This window comes from Pocillopora damicornis, chromosome 13, assembly GCF_964200805.1.
Source record: "Pocillopora damicornis chromosome 13, jaPocDami1.2, whole genome shotgun sequence".
Taxonomy (NCBI): Eukaryota; Metazoa; Cnidaria; class Anthozoa; order Scleractinia; family Pocilloporidae; genus Pocillopora; species Pocillopora damicornis.
In genome coordinates this window covers 14,322,956-14,345,048 of record NC_142682.1, presented here as the reverse complement: position 1 = coordinate 14,345,048, position 22,093 = coordinate 14,322,956, and the positions used below count along the sequence as shown (strand labels likewise).

General features: G+C 37.1%; 2 protein-coding genes across 2 annotated transcripts; both read left to right on the top strand.

The window, feature by feature from the left end:
- The first annotated feature begins 15 nt into the window (after positions 1–15).
- LOC113680231 (RNA-binding protein 41) lies at positions 16–22,041 on the top strand. The gene is made up of 9 exons (XM_027197252.2): positions 16–165; positions 1,289–1,346; positions 2,042–2,215; positions 2,971–3,166; positions 4,007–4,229; positions 4,514–4,827; positions 5,414–5,561; positions 5,967–6,118; positions 20,230–22,041. The coding sequence occupies exons 1-8, from the start codon at positions 150–152 to the stop codon at positions 6,110–6,112; spliced, it is 1,275 nt and encodes a 424-aa protein (XP_027053053.2). The 5' UTR covers positions 16–149; the 3' UTR covers positions 6,113–6,118; positions 20,230–22,041.
- LOC149035619 (neuropeptide FF receptor 2-like) lies at positions 20,322–22,041 on the top strand. The gene has a single exon (XM_089191792.1). The coding sequence runs from the start codon at positions 20,322–20,324 to the stop codon at positions 21,462–21,464; it is 1,143 nt and encodes a 380-aa protein (XP_089047918.1). The 3' UTR covers positions 21,465–22,041.
- Positions 22,042–22,093: the final 52 nt, after the last annotated feature.

The following is a 22,093-nucleotide window of genomic DNA, read 5'->3' as shown; positions in this document are numbered from 1 at the left end:
CTTAGTGAGATATTCATGCCCAGATCCCTGCAATTACTTTTCCAAGATGGCCGATTTGATGTTGAATAGTGATACTTTTTCATGTTATATACATTTAAACCTAAAACGATTTATTTCATCCCAAAGGTAATTTTTCAGACGATTTAAAGATGGTTGGAGGATCAGGTAAAATGAAGAATTTATTAGTCGACCATATTAGCTGCTAATTGTTATACTCAACTTACTTAGTTTCATATTAAATTAATTCGATATTAGGGAACGTAGCAGCGATAAAAAAGAAGTTTATATTTTCCGCTGGCTTGCTTCAGTTCAATTACAAGGTGAAGACGCTTCAGGCACAGTATCATAACAAGCATTCTGAGATTGGTATTGAAATCAGATGAACTCTTGAACAATTGAGCATGACCATCGGATCTAAATTATCGATCACCTTCGATGTTCAAGTGTTCAAATAAATCCTTAGTACCCAAGGGGTCAAGAGAGTTACCTTCATCATGGGCACCTGATATAAAACCCCTGTAAATTTACCTTAAATCCTTTATGAAATGTGTGAGGCTCTTTCCTAAAAATTTTAAGAATAAGATGAGTATTATGGCTACATATATGAAGGCAGGCCTGTCTGCAGAGTGTGGCAGATGCACGTGCGATAATTTCTTTTATTACCATACATTTCACACGGCAGAGTTGCCTTTGTGCGCACAAGATCTTCTGCAGACTAGAAGGCAGATACTTATTTGATTCTCCCACTTAGATCTTCTGTAAAAACCATTAGCTTCTAAACAGTATCATAAGCAGTGTGTTGATGTACAAAGAAAATCCCACATCTCAAAGTGGCACTGTTGATGCTTGTAATTATCTCCCCAAACTAAAATTTTTAAAACAGTGACAAGTCTTGATTTAAAATGTGCAGTGCTTGATTAAAGTTTATAAACATAGCCAATACTGCAAATGTCTCCCTAATATTCCATGAAAACAGGGGATGTGAAGGTACTTATTTAGAGGTGGTGATGAAAATTTTAACCCTTTCACTCCCAAGATCTCATTAGTAATTCTTCTCACTCCTGCCATACTATTCTCATGATGGTAATTTAGAGAATTTGGTATTGGATCAACTTATAATTCCCCAATTGATATTTTTATTTATTCCCATAACTTGTCTGCTTGATATTGTATTGATATTGTAAAGAGAAATTCTGTCTTGGTCGCTTATGTTAGTTTAAGGGTTAAAAGGTTTAAAGCATTTCCTATTGTCATTCTAAACTTAAATATGTCTTGTTACAACTTTTAGTCAGTGGAAAACCATTTAAGCCAGATCCAACCTCATATGAACAGACTGGAATTCCATGGTAAGTGAAGAGTAAAAGAAAGATTCAAATGATCAGAGTCAAAAGAATCACAATGTTTCCATTTTTCCTCCAATTCTACTTATGACTGTTAATTGCTTATCTGATAGAGTGAAAACTAATATTGAAAAGGTTGGCTGCAAATTAGAAAAACTGACTGGCTACTCAAAATATCAGCTCTCAGGCCTTCCAAGAGCAGTAAACCTGTAGCTATTTGTATTTACAAGCACCACCAGTATATTGTTTCTGATTCTGCTGGTGTGACTTTCACTGCATTGTATCATTCTATACTTCTGATCACAGCTCTGACCCATTCATGAGTGAAAACTGGCTGTTACTAGAGTTAGTGAGCTCAAATACATCATAATTAAATAGATGTTATTTAATTAAGCTAAGTCTACAAAATATGGTAATTTGGTATCAGCGCATTGCAAGATACGGAGAATTTATGATATTTCTAAATTGTCAAGTTAAATTATTGGTTCATCATTGGATCACTAAGTTTTCTTTTCATGGATATTTTCACAAGAATCATCTTCTGACAGATCTGAGGTGGAATGCAACTTAACATCAGAAGAATATTATTTGAAGCAAAACACAAATTTCTTTTTTGCATGATCAGACCTTCATTTTTGAAAAGGAAAGAAAAAGTGCATCTGGTGATAGTTAATTATTGTATCTGTTATGTCTTGTATTAGTGGAAATCCATCTCGTTACCAGAGCCGTGGAGTTATTCGTATGAACAGGAATGACTCCAAACCATTTGAGGATCAACGTCTTGGAGTCCCAGGGTCTGGGACAGAGTCTGAGGCTGATCAACACCTAAGGGGTATGGTGAAGAATCAGCTTGAAACCAATGTTACTCTTGAAAGGTAAACAATAAACCAAGGACTATACTACATGATATTAATCCACAGTATAATGATTGGCTTAGAATTATTACAAGGAAAAAGTGGTAAATGAAAGTATTATATCTATGCTAGTGAGCTAGTCATGTACATTGTTAGACTGAAGACTGGGTGGTTTTTATCAGCTGAGAGGCTGGGACATCATTTTCATATTCACACAAGGGGATGCGTAGTGTAGATGGTTTTCATTGAGGTGCAGCCTGTTCCAGGCCTTTAATTAATGAGACAGGGTGATAGAAATTGGCATGATAGTAGTGTATGAGAAAAAAAAAAAGAAAAAGAAAATTGCTTCGGGTATGTAACCTGTCCTTCTCCATTTTACTAATTGAACATGTACAGCAGGATAATGGAGGTGTTGGCAGTGTTACACAAATTCAGCCCTCTGTCTTACTATTGGAGAAATGCCATACTCATCATTTTGCCACTATTTTTTCTCCAGTTAGAAATTGGCTGTAGACTTTTGTCTATGCAAGTAAATTTTTTGTCATAGAAAAAACAACAACCTCTGAGTGTCATTATAAGTTAAGCAAATGTAAAGCAATATACCAACCATGACTATTTGCAGTATCCATAGCCTGGACCAAACTTGTTTAGGCTCAGTTACTTATGGAGAGGTGACAATTGGTTTTATGCAAAATGTGAAATGGAGTATCGTTCTAAATTGCAATAATAATATTCTTATTATTGTTTATTTGATTTTTTTTTTCATTTTGTGTTAGTGAGTTGAACAGGAAAAGGTCATTTCAATCCTCTTCATCCTACAAACCATTTTGTCCTGATAAAACTGGTGCAATGAGTTTAAAAGATTATCGATTGTTACAGAATCATGAACAGTATGTCCAGACCCTTAAAGAGTGTGGCTTCAATGAAGAAGAAATCCAGTTCAAACTGGAGCGAGAAGGTTATATTACAAAGGTGAGCAGGTTATATTACAAAGGTGAGCTCTGTTTGCACAAGGATATTTGGGCCACTTGTACCCCACAGAGGTCACAGCCTGCAAGTCTAACTTACAATTCAGTCACGAAGCTGAAGAGGAGGTAGAAAACAAACACACTCAAGAGATAAAAAGTTGTTAAAAGCTTGCTTAGTATAGGTAATCCCATGAGGCCAAGTACTATTAAGGATTAATTGCACGAGAGTTTTCAAAATTTTCCAAAATTGCCTGAGTTGCGAAGCGACTCGGGCAATTTGGAAAATTTTGAAAACTCAAGTACAATTAATCCTTAATAGTGCGAGGTCTCATGGGATTACTTGTTTATCAATAAAGGGCAAAATTTATACGAAGGAAAATCACGCGCGCACGGATTAGCCAATCATTAACAGGTAATCATGCCCTCTCTTGATTACTAAAAATGCCCTCGATTAAGAAAAAAATGCCCTCTCTCTCAACCAATCAGCCCTCAGTAATTTTGCCCTTTATTGATAAAATCATTAACCCTTCAGCACCTAAGAGTGCCAAGCATCGAATTCCGCCCCACAGTGTTACCTATGAATCAAACATTAAGGTCATTCATGAGGATAAAATAGGTTTTCAGAAACGCTAGAAGCTATTGATTGTTTGATGTATTCTCCCTGTAAGTGCCATAGGAAATTTCTAAAGAACAGTATGAAGAAGTTGCATTTTGATGGTAGGGTGTAAAGAGTTAAGCCAGCTCAGATAAACTTCTTGGGTAGGAATTTTCTTTGGTTGAGAATTTTTTCAGTCCATTTGCAATGTCTTTGCTCATTTTAATACCCTGTTAATTGATTGCACAGGCTCCCAAAATAGGTCGATATGGTGCCAATCCTGTTGCTGAGCAAGAAAAGCTTCATGAGTTGGAGAAAAGAATCCAAAGGCGAGAGGAGGCCTTGTCTTCTCCAGAATTATTCTCCAACGTGCGAGTTCTGAGCAGGCATGCTCTGGAAGTTGAACAGTCACTTCACAGGGGAACGGAGAAAGGGAGCAGTTTGAGCCATCTGGTGCAACCAAGGAAACAAGGTGGGCTTATCTGTTGTAACTGGATGAAACTTGGGACTGTTGGAACTTTGTTAGGTGGAAAGTAAGAAAAATCTAAAATTGCGAACATTTTGGAAATCTTTAAGCTGAAGTGTTTCAAAGGGCAGGAGACGGGAGTCAGAGGTGTAAGAGACGAGAGACTGGGTACGGGAAGGGAGCTATTCTCACCCTCTATGTCCCCTCCCCTCCCGTTCCACAACTCAGCTACATTTCGTAAAAACTATCATTGGTTATTGTCACTCTGTGATTCATATCCTTCCTTTCAGCCATTCATGTGAATGATCCACTTTTGCAAACTTTAATGGAAGCGGATCAGATATTGTCAAAGTCCAAACGAAAATTACCGTCCTCCAACAGCCCAGAGCGAGCCAGTGAACGTTTGGTAGAAGTCAGTGATAATTCCAGTCAAAGTTCATTGGTCAAAAAGGGGTCGCTGGAAAACAACGACAGCGGTGATACCCGCTTGCCTGATAACATTAAACCTATTGAAGAGGAAGAAATTCTTCAAAATAGACTGTCGGTAGAGCAAATAAAGGAGATTCCAAAATTTGCAAATTTTCACCCAGGAGAACCAAACAAGGTATCTGTAAGTTTATCTGTAAGTTGTATGAGTGGTTTTTACTTCTGGAAGTGCTCAATTCTACATTGAGTTTTCTGGATAGAACGTATGTGCAACGTCGTTTAGTAGTAGGACGCACCTTGCACCATAGTAGGTGGTAGATTTAGGCGAAGGGTGCGGGGGATTCAAAACCCTTTAGCAGACTTGTGGGTCTTTTGCCGCTTGTCTGACACCCAAATTCTTGCAACAACAGGATGGCATGAAACTGCTCAATATCAAGAACTCGTTAGCACTTGTCTGGCGAAATTTCTTAGCATATGGTGTAAGAAAAAAAAATTTTGGTGTTTTCTGACTTAAATTTGAGAAAGTGGCTCGAGATCTCTAAACCCATAACACAGCGTAGTACAGCAGAGCCAACGCAGTTTTGGATTACTTTCGACACTCAAGTAAAAATTATTTGTTATTTTTTTCACTTTCTTATTAGCAGCTAGCTACAGCCAGTTACAAACACTCTTGTAGCTTACCAGTAGTGTTGGTCGCCACACAGGAGCCTGACCTGTCACGAATTTGATCTAAAATACCCGACGGTTATTTTGATATTTCGTAGGTCCTATTCGTAAAGAATTTGCATCACAAGACAACGGAAGCAGACTTGGTCTCTCTGTTTATAAGATTTCAGGACAAAGAGGGACCTAAAATTACTTTCAGACTTATGAAGGGAAAGATGATTGGACAAGCGTTTGTGACTATGCCAGGTGAGGTTTGTTCAGAAGACGAATTCTTCAAGGTTCGTGATGCTTTTGCATCAATTCAACATTCTTTATTCCGCAGTTCAATTTCTTAGGCTCTGTATTCAAGACTTCTATAGTGGTACATATGACAGCGATGATCTTTTTTCTGTGAAAACCTAAACCAGTTGTAAGGGGGACAAGTTTATGAAGAAACTGGTGCTGCGTCAACTGAGTTGATAATGTAAATCTGCCACCGTAAAGAGTTTTTTTAAGGCTGAAGTTTTTGATGTTCTGCAGACTGTGGTTATTTTTCTTTGAAACCTACCTACGATGCTTTACACGAGACTGGGGGGACTCACTCTAAGTATTTTTTTTTTTTCAACCAATGAACAATTTTCATCCTCTCTTGGTTTTTTGGTTCGGTTGTAGACATCGACACAGCGAATAAAGCTTTGAATCAGGTGAACGGCTTCATGTTTAAGGGTAAACCAGTGATTATTCAGTATGGCAAACAGAGGACAGATTTGTCTAACAAGAACGCGCCTGGGCTGAGTTCGCCGGGATCAAGCGCATAATCACGGGTAAGTTGATTCTGATGGGACAAGAGAATTCCTCTGATAGCCTGAAAAGTTATTTACCGCCAAATAGGTTATAACTGAGACAAACATTAAGGTCATTAATATATAAATGAAATGATCGCCGACTAAGGAAGCTATTGATGGTTAAACAAATTATCCATGTCAGTGCAACAGCTATGTGCCACCAAATAGATTATGACTAGCATCTAATTTATCTTTGCTATATCCTCGCTGAATCAAATATTAGGGTCATGAATATATATGAAATGATCGCCGACAAAAGAAACTGTAGGTCGTTAAAAAAATCATCCATGTCAGTACAATAACAATTGGGTAGGGAATAAAACGGAGATTATGCATAAACTGATGCTAAAGTGTAAAGGATTCACCGGATGCACAATTTTTTACTGTTTAGCCACTATTAGCGTGAACAAATAATAATGATGTTGTGTCTTTGCACAATAAGATAGCTTATATGTAACATAATTGATTTTCAAAGAAATTGTTAAAAGGAAATGGAAGAACTAAAATGTCATTTCTACAATAATATTGCTATTGTTATTGTTGCTATTATTTTTGTTATTATGATCATGATTATTATTACTCTAAACTTTTAACATTACCGGAGAGCCGACAGTTAGTCCAGGTTTAGACTTTCCCGGGTAAATATTCACATAATGCCTTCATTAAGATAATACTTTTATTACCAATCCTTATTCAGTAATCTTGTTTATGACTGTAATTAGAGACTGATCAAAAATTAGATTAAGTGTGTTTTTTCTCCGCAACTGGACTTTGAATTTAATGAAATGAATTATTCGTTGGGTTTGCCTGGCTGCAGTATATACAGAAAAAATTCTTGGAAATGTTTGTCCCCGTTGTATTGATACAAACCAAACATAAATCAATTCAATAAAATTTCGTCATTGATTGAACCAAAAAACGGGGTAAGAAATCGCATGAAATCTTATTTGACGTCAGTCAGCATTAAAATCCCTTAAGCATCATTTTGCAATAAAAGTATTTATTTGCTGATACGATAATATATTTGTGGCACGTGCCTGTTCAATGGGAATTTTTTTTTATTATTACTAGTTAAGTCTCGACATAATAAGCGACTGTTTGATCGAACGAACAGTTTCTTATAATCAACTCCAAGTTTTTTTTAGTTTAAGAAAGAGTGTTCCTTGTTCTGTAACTATGTAAATTGTCGGAAATTAGGAAACTTCGCCTCAGGACATTTTGTCGCCGACTTGGCGTTTTTCCCATCACTTCAAAGAAATATTTACAAAATCAATTTGCGGAAGCACTTAATCGCATCAGACAAATACGAACACAATCCGGGCCTTGATCTTTCTCCAGGGTAGTATTAAACCATGTCTGTGAATCTAAGTAGTTTTGTTGTCGGCATCTTCCCATCTGTAACTTTTGCCTTTTTTCTTGGTACATCTTTAACGTAAGCTTAGTAATTATTAACAAAGATGTAAATAAAAGTACGTCTAACGTATCTTAAACGCGTTCCTATCGTAAAACCCAGCTAAAGGGAAACTTGCGCAATATGTGGGTGACCTTTTGTTTGGCAAACAGTCATTAAGCAATAAAGGAAGGTCGTTAAATAGATTTGCATGCCATTAACCCGGTTGAAACAGATATAAGTGATCGTGTCTTGGTTTGATCAAAGACAAAAGGAGGAAGATAAAGTATCGGCTACTTTAGAAGAAGTAAATGAAGCCCGGTTTAGCGGAAGAGAAGCAGAGGCAGTTTTGAGACGAGACGGTACTAGCCGTAACTGAGGTAAAACTTCAGTAGAGTCTTAGCAGTGTAGAGCTCTAGTGCAGGATAAATTGGTGACTCGTGCATAATGCAGAAGAATCAAAGTTTCGAGTAATCCCAACGTTCAAAACAGAACGAATCATTCATAAAAATTTTGCGAATTTTGAGCTGAAGTGAAGGATAAATTGCTGACTCGTGCACAATGCTTCGAGTACTCCCAACCTTCGTAACGGAACGTACATTCACAAAAATTTTGCGAATTTGAGTTGTGTGGATTAGGTAGATTGTGCACACTTTTCGATGATAAGTTCCTGAGGAAAAAATAATGAAAAATTTTGAAAATACCAAGAAAGCACCGCAAATTTGATTAAATTTAATTAAATTAATAAGTCGACTGGTTGGATGATATGAAGTATCTCCTCTCTCCTTGTGCTCTGTTGTTTCAACCAAAAATCAACGAAATAGTTCCCAGCAGAAATGCCATTCATCTCGAACCGCAAAAGATTGCTCTTCAAGTGCGAAACGCAAAATCCTACCAATCTTCAAAAGGAAACTCACTGAAAAACTTCACTGTGTACAACACAGCTTTTCAAACGCCAGCTTAACGTTTGGCCTCAAGGTTGCTTCTTGTTTAATAGAAAAAAAATGAAAAGAAAAAATAAATCAATAATAATAATAATGATTTAAAATAAAATTCTTTTGCTGAAACTGAAAGACAAAATGAGTTTTCGAGGGGCGCTGTGGAGTGCAGCCATTGAGGAGGCTTTTGTAGGATACTATTTAATTTTCTATATTACTTCGTGCAGGGAGAGCAGCAATTTTTGTCATCAGAAATATTCATGCGCTAAAAAGCCTCGACACATCTACTGTGAAAGTGATAGGTCGAATTCTTTGGTCGATCGTGAAAGGAAAAAGCCAAAAAAGGAAAATAAAGAATTAAAGACCATTAAAATAAGATTAAAGACAATAGTCTATTGGAAATCCCTGTATTTGATATGACGGCTCATTTCTTGTTGGATTTTCAAACCAGATCTGAGCGAGATATAAGTTCAGTAAGACGTTTTTTTTTTTGTCAACCTCGGCATAATTATCACCTTTCCGTTTCATTGTTACACAAAATTTCTCCTTTTTTTTTTTATACATCCTGTCAATAATTTGCTGTGAAGTACACCAATATTAATGTTGAGTGTGTGTAGCTGGAAATTAGTGCTTTATCTGCCACGTGTAAATCGTATTTTAGTGTTAGTGGCTTTTACACCAAAAAATGAACCATAAAATTCAATCATTTTCTTTGTTTTTAACAATATTGTCCATCGTTCCCGTTTTTCTTAGTCTGTTTTAGTTTTAATGTAAGTATTTTTTTCCCAGAGATGCGTTTATTTTTGTAATATCTGGTTCAGAATTTCCAGCTTTGTAGTGTTATTGGAGTTTAAAAATGACGTCTTTTTCTTGAGAGTTCCTTCACAATTTCTTAGCTTTTGTTTCAAATCGAGATTTTCGCTCGTGATTAGAGAAGTTCTGTGACATTTACAGAAGAGTTCCAAATAATTACAAAGTAAATTTAACTTTATTCAATAATTATTGTCCGAGTTCCACATATTCTGCTCGTTAGACAAGAAAGTTTGCAATTTTCGCACGGGGGCGCGTCGAAATAATTATCGCAAATATTTGTCTGAAACGGAAAATCTCCCGAGAGGTTTGTCAACTATTGGCTGAATAAAAAATTTTCGCAGTTATTACCTGTTAAATTAAAATGGCTGGTTGTGTAATGCAATTACTTAATTTTCCGGGTTCCCACCCCGTATTGTCAATTTTAGCCTTAGGAAAAACAAGTTTATAGTCGTTGCTAGGAGGTGGCGAGTTGCGGTGGCGGGGATGGAAATGCACTCTCATCCTTTATGATGTTTCAAACTGGTATTTACAGCATCATACTGGCCCGAAGTCTACCTTTTGAGACGAGATCTCCGGAATAGTTTTAAAAAACAGGAAGGGTCAAAATTTGTTTCGTAAATAATCTTTTGTTCATTTGTCGAGGATGTTTTTGTTATATCCTAAGTAAATGTTCTGTTTGGCGGTCGTTAAATGTTTTAACAAGAGATTGTCTCTGCTTTTTCCCTCGGATCGCCAACTTTTTTAAATTGGCTTGCCTTTGCTTTTACAGTGTTCTCTCATATTTAAGGCGGTGAATTTAACCGGTTTATACAGAAAGGCTTTTTGTTTGGTCTGTTCAGATCATCGAACCAGGTGGTTCCTAACTTCTCTCTCTGATGTAAAGTGCCGTAGACTTCGCCTATTTGTAAGATCCTATTTGTTATTGTTTTTGAATATTGGTGTTAAAATCCCTCTCTCGCACACCGAAATTTTTAAAAGTCAAACGCCTTTTCCTGAATGCTTCGCTGTCACGGGAAACAGCCTGAAGGCTGGAACTCCCTAAATGATACGTCTGGTAATGTGACAGGCGGGAAATGTAAATTAAGTTTCTTGTCTTCAATTTCACGTGGATAATTTGGTCGTTTGTGACGATGCGACTGGCGTAAAATGTAAATTCAGTTTTCATTTTCTGTTTCACGTGGATAATTGGTCGTTTCATTACAAATTTCCTCCTTCGAAATATATAAAAATTTCCGATTAGGTTTAAGCGGAACAATGCGTGGGAATATCGGGAAATGATTCTACTTGTGTTTTATGACCCCGAGAGACCTGTGAACTGGCGTGAATTTTACTCAAGTGTCTTTTGCGGGGGAGTTCTGCTCTTAGGTCATGAAAGCATAACGCAATTATTTCCTCTGTATTTGCCAAGATTCTTATTTCGTTAGAACTATTGTAGTTGTACAAAAGCAACTCCCAAATAATGTAGGTAAGCATTTTCATAATCTAAGCTAGAAAGCCTTACACTTCAAAAGCGCTAGTTTTCTTTGTTTGAAATATCTCACTGGAACTTACCAACACCTGTAACAATACTGGAACGAAGGGTCGGACCATCTTTTACAAAATGAAGTTTGTTAATCTTGACTTAACTTCGACGCATTCTTTTAAAATTTTCATAGAATGTGAAATCTGTTTTGCCGATTATTCTGAGGACGAGAACTTGGAGCCACAACGACAGTTTACTACCCTTACCCTTATCTTACCATTGGTCTCACATATTTGTTTTATTAGAGCAACTAAGGAAGGAACAAATGGGTTAAACGTTTCAATAGATCTTCGAAAGTGTTTTTGAAGGAAATCGGATGAATTTCACTTAAAGTTGATATTTTAGTCCCGAAATATTACGGGAGTGGGGTAGTGGGTTGTTTACGATTGTGTAGGACTGGCAAAACATCTTGATGGCTTGGTTTGTGTTGATTTGTTCTCAACCTCTGTGAGAACTTGCTCCATAACTGAGGAGGATTTACACCAAGAGAAGAGGTCACCTTTAGGTTTACATATAAGCTTTTCACACGTGCATTATTTTTTCAATCTGTATGGTCGTTCAAGATGATGTGATATAACGTAATTACAGGCTATATATCTTATATCAATTGCTATATATCAACTGGTAACTAAAGTAGCTTTGATCAGCATAGAAATGGTTTAATGAGGTTGCTTTCGTGATAAAACACGGCCAGATGTCATCCTGTTTTAGATGTGGCCTTTTATTCACCAAATTTTTTTTAACAGTGAAATACTCTTGCCTTTTTGAAGTAAAGGACTCGTTAACCATGGGGAAAAAAGATTTAAATAGAATTCTTAGCCCTTTCCCTCTAATCTCCTTAATAAGTTATTCTGAACAAATATTGTTACTACGAAACTTGACATCGATAAATAAAGAAGCAGAAATTTGTTGCTAAGAAAACAAAAGCTATTTCTGGAACAAGAGTTAGTTTGGCACAATTCCTTGCCTGTAGTCTTTATAATTATCGATCTATATTGGCGACTTGTAAGCGGATTAATCAGTCCCATTGACGTATTACCAGATGCTCTAGCAGTTCATTATGGTCTTAAGATTTAATGATAATAACTCGGAAGGTTTCTTCGCTCACGTACCAACTTAGGATGCCTTTGACCCCTTATGGATATAATGCATTTTAGCTGATACCCAGAAATTCTTTAAAATTTTATGTATCACTATGCTTTTTTCAGATTTGAATGTTCTTCCTTTTTCCAACCTTTGGTTTCATAAATTACGTGTTCTTAATCTTACCAACCACTCGAAAGGGTACAAATAGGTTAATTTTATAAACTGTTAGAGTGACTAGCATTTAATTTCTCCTTACAATAATACTGCTGAATCATTTCAATTCATTTAGATTATGAGAATAAAAGAAATGATCGCCAACCTAAAAAGCTTTGATTGTTAAACGAATTCTCCTAATCAGTACTAAAGGAAATGTAAAGAGTATAATATGGAGAATATGGATGCTGATGTAACAGTGTTAAGGGTTAAACAGTTCACCAAACTTAGGAAATTCCAGCCATGGAAACATGAGTAATCTCACGAAAGTTCTCAATTTTTGTGCCAAAAACGTACGTCTTTGAAGAGTCCTTGGACATCAACAATGATCAGCATTTGTTCGTTCGTGTTTTTTATTTTACGAAGGGATGATTGAGAGCTGCTACTTATAACTGTATTGAAACTTTCACTACGAAGGTGTTTTAGAAATTTTTCTGTCCCTGCGAGCTGACCGACGTTTGTCGTAACTTCCTGTGCTTATCATTCAAAAATCTTTTTTACCGTGTTTCTTGTGCAGTGTTATAAGCGATTAACTTTTGGATTGTGTTTCTAAATCCTCTTAATTTGAATTCATTTCCTTTGCCCTTCTATCTTCATCTTGACGCAGGCCTGTTAAAATGATCTATGATTACATTATGTTTTGGTTATTTGATACACGTTCTTTTATTTCACTTTTTACCTTGTGTATTTTCTCGATTAAGAGAAAATTAACTGTCGTTTATTTTTGGGAAAGCTGTGTCGCAAATCCGGAGTTTAATTGAGCCAATAGTCGTCTGCAAAACTAAGATTAGATTTAATCAGAACGTTAAATCTGCTATGTTTTTCGTCTTGAAATGAAGAAAGTGACTTTTGAGTTATTTTATTGACTGAACACAGGAAGGCAATATTATCATTGAGATTTAACTTTCCTCATCCAACAAAGTAGCAGCTTTTGTGTTTTTTTGTTTTTGTTTTCATTGAGGTTAGACTTTTATTTTAACCTTTTACAGCAATAGAAACTTGTTTTTTGGATAAAGCGCGTCTGAAACTATATTTCTTTGAAAAAAGAACAATCCAGAAGGAGAAGACAATTTTTATTTAGTTTTTTGTTTGTTCTCAGGCGAACTATTTCAACATATATGCTTAGATCAGCATTTACGAATGATTTCGTTTTGTCGAAGGGCCAACACTCGAAACGTCAGCTTTAGAAACTCTACGGTGGCCAATTTACATTATCAACTCAGTTGATAAAACCAAACTGTCTTGTGGTATCCCCCCCCCCCCCCCACCCCACCTTACGGGTGCATCTTGCAAGTTTGTTTCTTTGTTTTCTTTCTTAATTTTGTCTCTATTGCTGATTGTCTCGACAACCTTTTATGTGAAGACAAAAGGGGTTGCTTTTACTAATTCCAGCTCTGTAGATTGTGACTTGTATTTGCCGAAGAATAGATACCATCTTTGCTCTCTTCTTTGGCGTCAGAGTGACCACACAGATTTTTATCAACAAAGTAATGCTCTTTGAGTCTTATTTTATCTGAGTCCACGACAGTTGTTTAGGTTTAGCTTCACTGTTTCCTGCCTTTTAGCTTATGATGAATGACGTTGCGCACGAGTCCCGTTCTTAGCCTCGCCTCTATTTATCTCGATCCACCCTCGATTGTTATTATTTTGTCGCGTCACGCTAGTTTGCACGCATTTTTTAAAATAAAAAGCAATTGGATGAAACACAATTTAGTCTCGTCGGTTACAACGGCAGAAAAAGCAGTTCTGTTCTGTTGCGATGAAGGCTCTGACGGTGAAGATCCAATTTTGGCCATTTGTATTCGAATTTTCCACAACGACCCTTTTTTTTTCTTCGGGAAATTTAACGCAGTTTAAGGGTATTCAAGTATCCCTTTATAGCGATGAAAGCAATTGAGTGAGTGCGTCGAAAGATTTACCCTTCGTATGAGTAGGAGTTGGGGGACGGAGGGAGTTGACGGAGGAAATATTTCATACTTAAAATTTTTTTATCCTGATGGTAATGTTTGATAGGTGCTATTGAAGATCAGTTCAGTTTGTGTAACGTTCGGTTTTTCCCTGCAAAAGGGCTCTTAAAACTACAGATATCGGATTACTCCAATGGCCATTATTACTAAAAAACCCTAGTCGTTTCTAAGCTGACAGAGTGCTCTATTAATGATCTCTTATCAGAGTAAGCTAACAGGATTTTAGTTCTAAACTTTGGTCTACTTATCAGGGTATTCGTTTACATGTTTGCGCTACGCGTGTTTTTGATCTGTAAATATTGCATACCATAGATTGGATCGAGATTTTGACATCGAGAAAAATATATGGTTGATAAAGCTCACCGTTTTAGCAGTATGAAACAGTTGACCTCTTTTGCAAGTCGACGCATGAAACATTCCAATTACGCAGTGAGACACAAGAGAAGCCATGGTGAATTCCTTACTATAAATGTTTCGCCGTTTCTAAGCAGTTTACGTCACAACATGGGAGGTTCACTCGTTTATCCTATGCCGCTGTCTTTCGTCTTGTTTCTCATGGAAAGCAAAACCATCTTTTTTTGCTACGTTTCGAAACGGTTTCCAGTGAAATGCGACGTTTGGTATACATAATGTGGTACCACTTAACTCATCTTCTTGATGATGTCGGAGAATGCGAAGAATTGACCTTTCGCCTCAGATAGAACCTTCGCGCCCATCCCAGACATTTATAGCCTATGAATAAGAAGTGACGTTGCGGTGTTCTAGGTTACGCGTTGTTAATTTGTATAAACTTTGCGGAGGTGGGCAGTTTTTTTACGTCAAGGTTCTACCGTTCCGCAGGAAATACGTCGTCTCGTCCAGGGTTTTTTTTTTATAAAATAAGGTGTTAGGAGTTATTTAATTTTCTGATAAAGAAATACTTCAACGGTCAAGCTAAATTAGATGTTCTCGGTCGGTGAAGTGAACGCATCTCAATAGAGTAGTGATTGATTAACAAGGAGATCAAGGACAGACTGTTAATGTCAAAAGAAGCGCCAGAAGCGTGATTAAGGTACGAATTCATGATGTAGACATCTTAGATGATATATCCTGCTGTTAGAATTTCTTCTACTGTGAAAGAGATACGTTCATTTAAACTACTTTTTGCCAGGGTTCACTTTCGTCTTAAGGGCTTACGTTTTCTTACTTTTACCTGGCGAAAAAACATTAGTAGCGGTGATTGATATTTAATTGTGATCAGCCAGAGTTGTGATAACTTCTGAAACCAGGCTAGCCGAGGAAAATCGTCGCGTTTGAAGATAGAAAGGATATCTGCCATTTGGCGGTGAAATTACTGAAACTGATCAAGTTTTAAAATTTTGCCGTTAGCCGGCGAGCCTTTCCTTCAGAACTTGATTTGAATGAAAGGTTTCAGTTACGAAAAATCAGCTTTGTAAACTGGAGTGATGCGAGCCGTCCTGAGTTCATTCTTAAGCTTTTCTCGGCGGTAGAAGGTTGATATTGCAGTGACTTTACCTTTGCAGACTATGATTTTAAATTGATTTCAACTCCGACCTTCACGAACTTTTTTTTTTTTTTTTATGATGGCTATCTAGAAATGATTAGGTAAATTTACACTATATTACTTTTTGTCTCTTTTCGTTTAGCTTTAACCCGATTTGGGCACTATAAGACAAAAATGCAAGGCTTTCTTTCACAAGCTCTTCTTTTTATCTCGTATGGTAAGGCTTTTTTTTTTTTAGTTCCTTGAACAAACTAGAAGGTCGCTTAAACATAGCTGACTGCGACATATCGACGCGCTGTAATGTCGAATAATTTCTCACTTCTTTCAGTTTTTTCTTTATTCAGACCGTCGCATGACCCTTGTGTTTACCTCAACTCAACTATTTCCTGAATTCAGCAATCAGACATAAGTACGTTTTTGTTCCACTCTTCTAGCCTTTCATCTAGGAAAGGGTGCGCGACTGGTGTGAAGCGGAAGAAAAACTCCTTGCGGAAAGAGAAATATGCTTGAGTTGTTTGCAAAAGGATTTAGTTGCATTTTTGAAGATATATACCGCTAGGAAGCTCAGCACGATTGTGAATCTTCCCAACAATAGCTGAAATGAGTCGTTTAGCGGTATGCGCCACGCGGTTAAAATGTTGTTTACATAGGTCAACCATTCTATGGTAGTGGAGTTACGGCGGAACCGTACATTGTGTGCTTAATAAGTAGGCAATGTGCAAATCAGAGAGAGCGACGGCACTTTATGTTTACACTGTGCAGTACTTTTAAGAGGTCAAGAACTAATTTTCGCTAAGGAATGAACCCATTTCACATTTAAAAGGACTGTCACGCATTTTTTTGTGAGTTTAGGTTCCCATCCTATCGTTAAACGCTTTTGACAGAACTCCTGGAAAAATTTGAAAACAATAATCTATATCATACTCTTGTTTAGAAAGGTCACAAATTTAATCGTTTTCTACGCTTTATTTTTTCTTTGATAGCACATTATCCTGACGCATTAGTTGGTAATGATTGAATTTTCTAGTAGTTGAAAGAACAGAATTATCTGGTGACGATTGATAGAGAAGTTGACCACTCACACGATCCTTCAACACCATCTTTAAGTATTTGAGAGTCCTTTGCTCGCTAATTGTTATATTTATTTTTTCTTTTTTTTTAAATTTATTATGAGTCACAGTTTAGGTCGTTTTTGCAGAAGTACTGAAATCATTTTAAGGCTTTTCCCAGTGCCTTTTCCAGTATGGTAGTTGAGAAAAAAAACTGAAAGATAACAATTGTGAGACGATGCCAAATTCACGGAACACACAACTACCAGAATTTTGCCTCTCATTCTAATAACTGACATTTCCGTTTGTTGAAAAACACTTCGGCAGAGGGGTTCCTAGAAGAGTGTGGCTCCTTTCGTAAAACCATTATGTCTTTGTGATTCAACAATGAAAGAGGGAAATTTTTGTGGATTCTTAAGTGAAGAAATTATTTCAGACAGTATGTCGGGGCTCGTTAAGATATCTTTCGGTGTTCTTGATGGAAACTTTCCGATTAGAGATCTTTCATGAGGATAAGTGGAAGTAAAGTCTTTTGAGGGATCCTGTTCCTGTAGACTAGGTTTGTCTGTTTCCCATATTCGTGGCGTTGCTCGGAATTTCTTTTGATCCTTTAATACAGCTTGTAGCGTTTGATGACAAAGGAGAGTTTCTGCTCTTTTAAAATCACGCGCAGTGGAACATGATTGACCTGTAGTGGAAACTAAAAGCAATATTGTGGTGGAGGAGTTTTGTACACGTTGTGCACCAAATTACCTTAAGAACTTTTCTCTCTTATTTTTATGTGTTTTATTTTCTGTCTTTGGTGTCGGGAATATGTCAATATTACTTGAGTCTTTTCGGTAGTTTTGTGTCTACGCCAGAAAACATATGGTCGTACTACGGATCCAGCGCAAACAGAACTTGACTTCACAGACAAACATCAATCAATGACAAGTAATGATTGAGTCCATTATTTGTTGCTAAAAACATCTTGAATTGCTACTGTACAGAGACTACATACGGGTTTTAACAGCTAACTTATTTGAGACGTGGCCTTTAATAGCGCATCTGTAATTTTGTAGCTCAATTGCATGGGATCGAAGAAAATGTCTCTTTCGAAAACGAGAGTCTTATCGTAAAGTGGTGGTCTTCTGTCTGTAGACTCATCTCTCTGGCTTGCCAGGAAGATCAAACCTTTCGGAAGCGTTGTCGCTCTCTAGGTCTTCTACTTCAGCTCTGTTCAAAATTGGAAGGCCAGCACTCTAAAATTGACAGGTCATAAAGAAAAAGTTCAACGTTTTCTCGTGGAATACAGGTGCGACGTAATCTTTCGCATCCAGTTTTCGCGGTACGTCGTAATCAGGCCACTGTGGAACAGGTTCGTGCTATGTTTTTGTGTTCTTTTGGGTCGCAAAACGCTTGGTATCAAGGGACATTAATGACTCTCGTACAATTAAGAGATAGCTGAACGTGTATGGACAGAAATATAGTAGATTTTCTTTTGGACAACTTGATGCACCATGAGTTTGATGGTTAGTAAGAGAGCGAATAGAAACGTATCGCAAGGCATATTCGGAAATTTGATGAACTCATTAATCTTAAGACAATCAAGCACGAATTAGATCGATAATAAGGAGACTAGACACAGACTGTTTGGTATGAGTTTCGGGTCGTGTGTTACTAAGAAGAATTATTAAGCGATTAGAGATGTTAAGCGGAATTGTGTCATGTAAGCAATTGACGTTCTGTTCGAATTGTTGATATTTTGAAGCATTTGTTAGCCCATTATTTCTTTACAACACCGTGAAAAATAGACTATATTAAGATCGAGCTGTTTTCTAATTAATGACAGTGATTTGGAAAAAACCCACGTTCGAATGTAAAATGACAAGTGGAATAATTTTGATGATAGCATCCGCTAATACCGTCCAGAGCGTATGCTAAAGGAAATGGTACGAGAGGGAAAATATAAGAGAAAAGATCGAAAGAATGTTATTGGTTGTGTATTTCAGTATAGTTTAACATTGAAAGCCTCCTGCATTAATTTTAGAAGTTAATTGGACGTTTTAACATTCCGCCATTTCCTATTGCTTGTGTTGATTGTCTTATGATGTTTTTATTCTGCTTACAAGAATAATGAATGTGTTTACCAACCACTTACCCCTTGAGTGCAAGGAAATGAGTTTTCGTCACTTTTGCCGATTTCTTCAGCACTCATTGTACTAAGTTTGAGGAACGTGCTGAAGAAAAACAATTTAATGTAGCTCATCCGCTTGGCAGTAATTCCCACGAAACGAGGTGTGTGGGACATTGTCAGATCAAATAAAGGCCCTCAGATGAAATAAGTTTTCTGAATCTTGGCATAGTTTAGAATATGATGTTGTGAAACAATTCTTGAACTCGCCGACCATTCCGTGACATGAGAGAACACTTTCGCCCATTTTGCCGCAAATTTAAAAAAAATGAGTTCTCTTCACTGCATCTTTGGATAAGGTCGAAATAAGGTTTTCAAGTTTTGATAGGCAAATGGATGGTTTTGGTGATGTTGGTGCTCTGCAATTCGTGGACTCTTCGAGCGAGAACAACATTGCTCAAAATATCGAAATCTCCTCAATCATTCGTTCTTCTCTGTGCATCTTTTTGTTTCGTGACATGCTACGATTAAAATGATTACCTGCTATTTGAAGTAATTATTTTGTTGATTTTGGCTTTGTCTTTGTCTTGGTATTTCTTAAAGATGAATCAATGCCAAAGATGTTTAGAATTTCTTAGTTTCAGTTTCTCTTTCTTAAATGTTGTTACTGACCCTTTGATTGGTTGATCTCTGTGTGGTAACTCTTTTTAAACAGCACAATGACTTTCTTATTAATTTTGTGGTGTGTTTCTAGTAATATGAGGAAATAACCCAACCCAAAGACAACAATTTCCTCTTCCTCAAAATGGCCCGTAATTAATATTATAATGAGTGTCTGTGTAGGATCTTTTTTCATGTGCGACACAAAAGAAAACAAATATTTCAGGAAGCCACAACCGGCGGCGACATAAACACCTTTTAACACCTAGTGTGGCCATCTTTAATGGCTGCTTCTAGAAAAATATTTTTATGGGCGTTCTTCATGAATTACGTAAAAGCGCTCCGGGAACAAGGGGTTGTAGACAATTCTTTTCAAATACTCAGTGGTTAAACGCGAAATTGAACAGCTTCGTATTAGATCCGTATCATTTCTACCAAGTAACTTTTTCTTCCCGGGTAGGAAAATGAACTCTCTCTTGTTGGAAGCGGAGAATTATTTGTAATACGTTTAGTTGCAGGACAATACCAACTGAATTTTCGTTGCATTTCTCCTTAAAAAGGAAAAAGTGAAAATACGCTCTTGATGCGTCAACACACTGCACGACTGATCAAATATGAGTACCCCTACTGGTTCCTCGCTTTTATTCAAATTTTTCTCTAAACTAATTATCATCGGCAAGCTTTCCTCGCTTTTGGTTGTATTTTACAAACTTACCAAGCTCAAAACGTATTCACGAGTAATCAATTTAGTTTCAATATGACATATCGTTTGTAGAACTGAAAGGTAATTGACAGATAATTTAATCAGTAAAATATCTCCTTTGATTTGCTGCAGGTACCAAGAGTTTTATGAAATAACTTCAAGAATCTTCGAGGAAGAAGTGGACAAAAGTACACGACGAGTAAAACCGCTTCAGCGATCAAAACATGGAAAATGAACTGAATGCATCTACTGCTTACCCAAATGCAACAGAGTCTTATTTACAGCCTTATTTGGAGCCGATCGCTCTCAAGATATTTCGCTTTGTAATATACGCTGTAATCATCGTTTTCGCCTTGGTGGGCAATGTCGCCGTGTGTATTATTTCAAGTCGTACTCGTCGCCTTCAGACCAGCACGTATTGTTTAGTTATGAACTTGGCCATTTCCGACATCGGATCTGTGCTTTGTCTCCCATTCTTGTTACCTGAACTCTTTATTGGAAACTGGCTGATGGGAGAAGCTATGTGCAAATTGCTGAAACCCAGTGTTGTGGTGTTTAACTTTGTAACAACGAACACGTTGGTGGCCATAGCATGTGATCGATTTCGTGCCGTGGTGTTCCCGTTCGTCATGCGACCATCAAAATCAGAAACACGCTTGATCATCGCACTGCTGTGGCTTATTGCCTTTTTGTTCTCTTTGCCTTCGTATGGTGCTATGACCGTCCTGGATTTTCCAGATAGTCCTGGCATTTACTACTGTTTGGATGTTTTCTCAGATAACCTTGACAAAGACACTCTCTATCGTCGCATTTACACAATAACAATGTACGCCGTGAATGTTCTTCTTCCAGTACTTGCCATCTCGGGACTGTATCTAAAAATCGCAGCCACTTTAAAACATTTTCGCCTCATACCAGTGGCACTGAGACCCAATCGTTCGTGCTCACTCAACACCTCGCCCAATTCGAGTCCGCGCTCCTCATTAGTAAATACTAATAAGCTGAACATGAATCCCGCGGGTGCAATAAAGAGACAGATGATGGAGAGGAGATTTCTCAAGATGTTGATGACTGTGCTTCTTATTTACGTACTGTGTTACATTCCTTTCCAAACTTTGTACCTCGTTTACGAGTTTAATCCGGATCTGGCATATCTAAGCTACCTACAGCCACTTTCGGAATATTTATACTTGATTGTGTGGCTTCCGAACGCTCTGAATCCAGTTTGCTACGGTTGTTTAAACGAACAGTACAAGAGAGCTTTTAAAGCGTTGATATCTAAACCTCGAAAATACTTTCAGTCGTTCAAATCGCGGCGGACTTTATCAACAAGAACTAAGACCTTGGCTGGAGTTAAAATTCGGTGAAGTGCTGTAGTTAAGGGGGGAGGGGGGGGGTTAGAAAGAAAGACAATATATCTATTTCAAAAACATGAAAATGCATAATTCCGTACATTATCAGCATTCCCTGTGAGAATACTCCTTCATATTGAAATATACAACGTTCTTCAGTTACCCAGTGGCTTTCTGTCCAATGCATATCACCATGATTACGATGGCAACAACTTGAAACTGGTTGTCAACCAAGTGACACCCTGGCACTTGCAAAAACAACACTTTAAATTACCCAAGATTCATAATATAGGAAGAGAAAGTCAGCCAAAAGGAAAATATTGTTTATGGTTGTAATCTGTATTTATTAACGTAAGAATGCTACAGTAGCTCGAATATTTATAGTTATTGTGGTGTGATAAAAACAAAGTTATTGTACAAAGAAAATACATCTTACCTGGGTGCATGTACGTACATAAAGATTTGTTACTGTATGTAGAGGTGGCATTGTGATTATCATAGCGATAAGAGGAAGTGCATTTGGTTTGTCTCCACACTGAAAATAAAGAAAGTTGAAGCTGTACACGACAAGAGCTTTGAACCGTGAATCGAGATTATTTTGAGTGGTCGTGTTTACATTGAAACCTGTATCAATCCTCTTAATA

What these genes read in the sequence shown, in the direction of transcription:
- LOC149035619 (XM_089191792.1), top strand. Translation starts at nt 20,322, where the DNA reads ATGGAAAATGAACTGAATGCATCTACTGCTTACCCAAATGCAACAGAG.
- LOC113680231 (XM_027197252.2), top strand. An exon ending in GAGAAGGTTATATTACAAAG is followed by an intron (nt 3,167 to 4,006) that starts GTGAGCAGGTTA and finishes TTGATTGCACAG; the next exon opens with GCTCCCAAAATAGGTCGATA. An exon ending in GGTGCAACCAAGGAAACAAG is followed by an intron (nt 4,230 to 4,513) that starts GTGGGCTTATCT and finishes CCTTCCTTTCAG; the next exon opens with CCATTCATGTGAATGATCCA.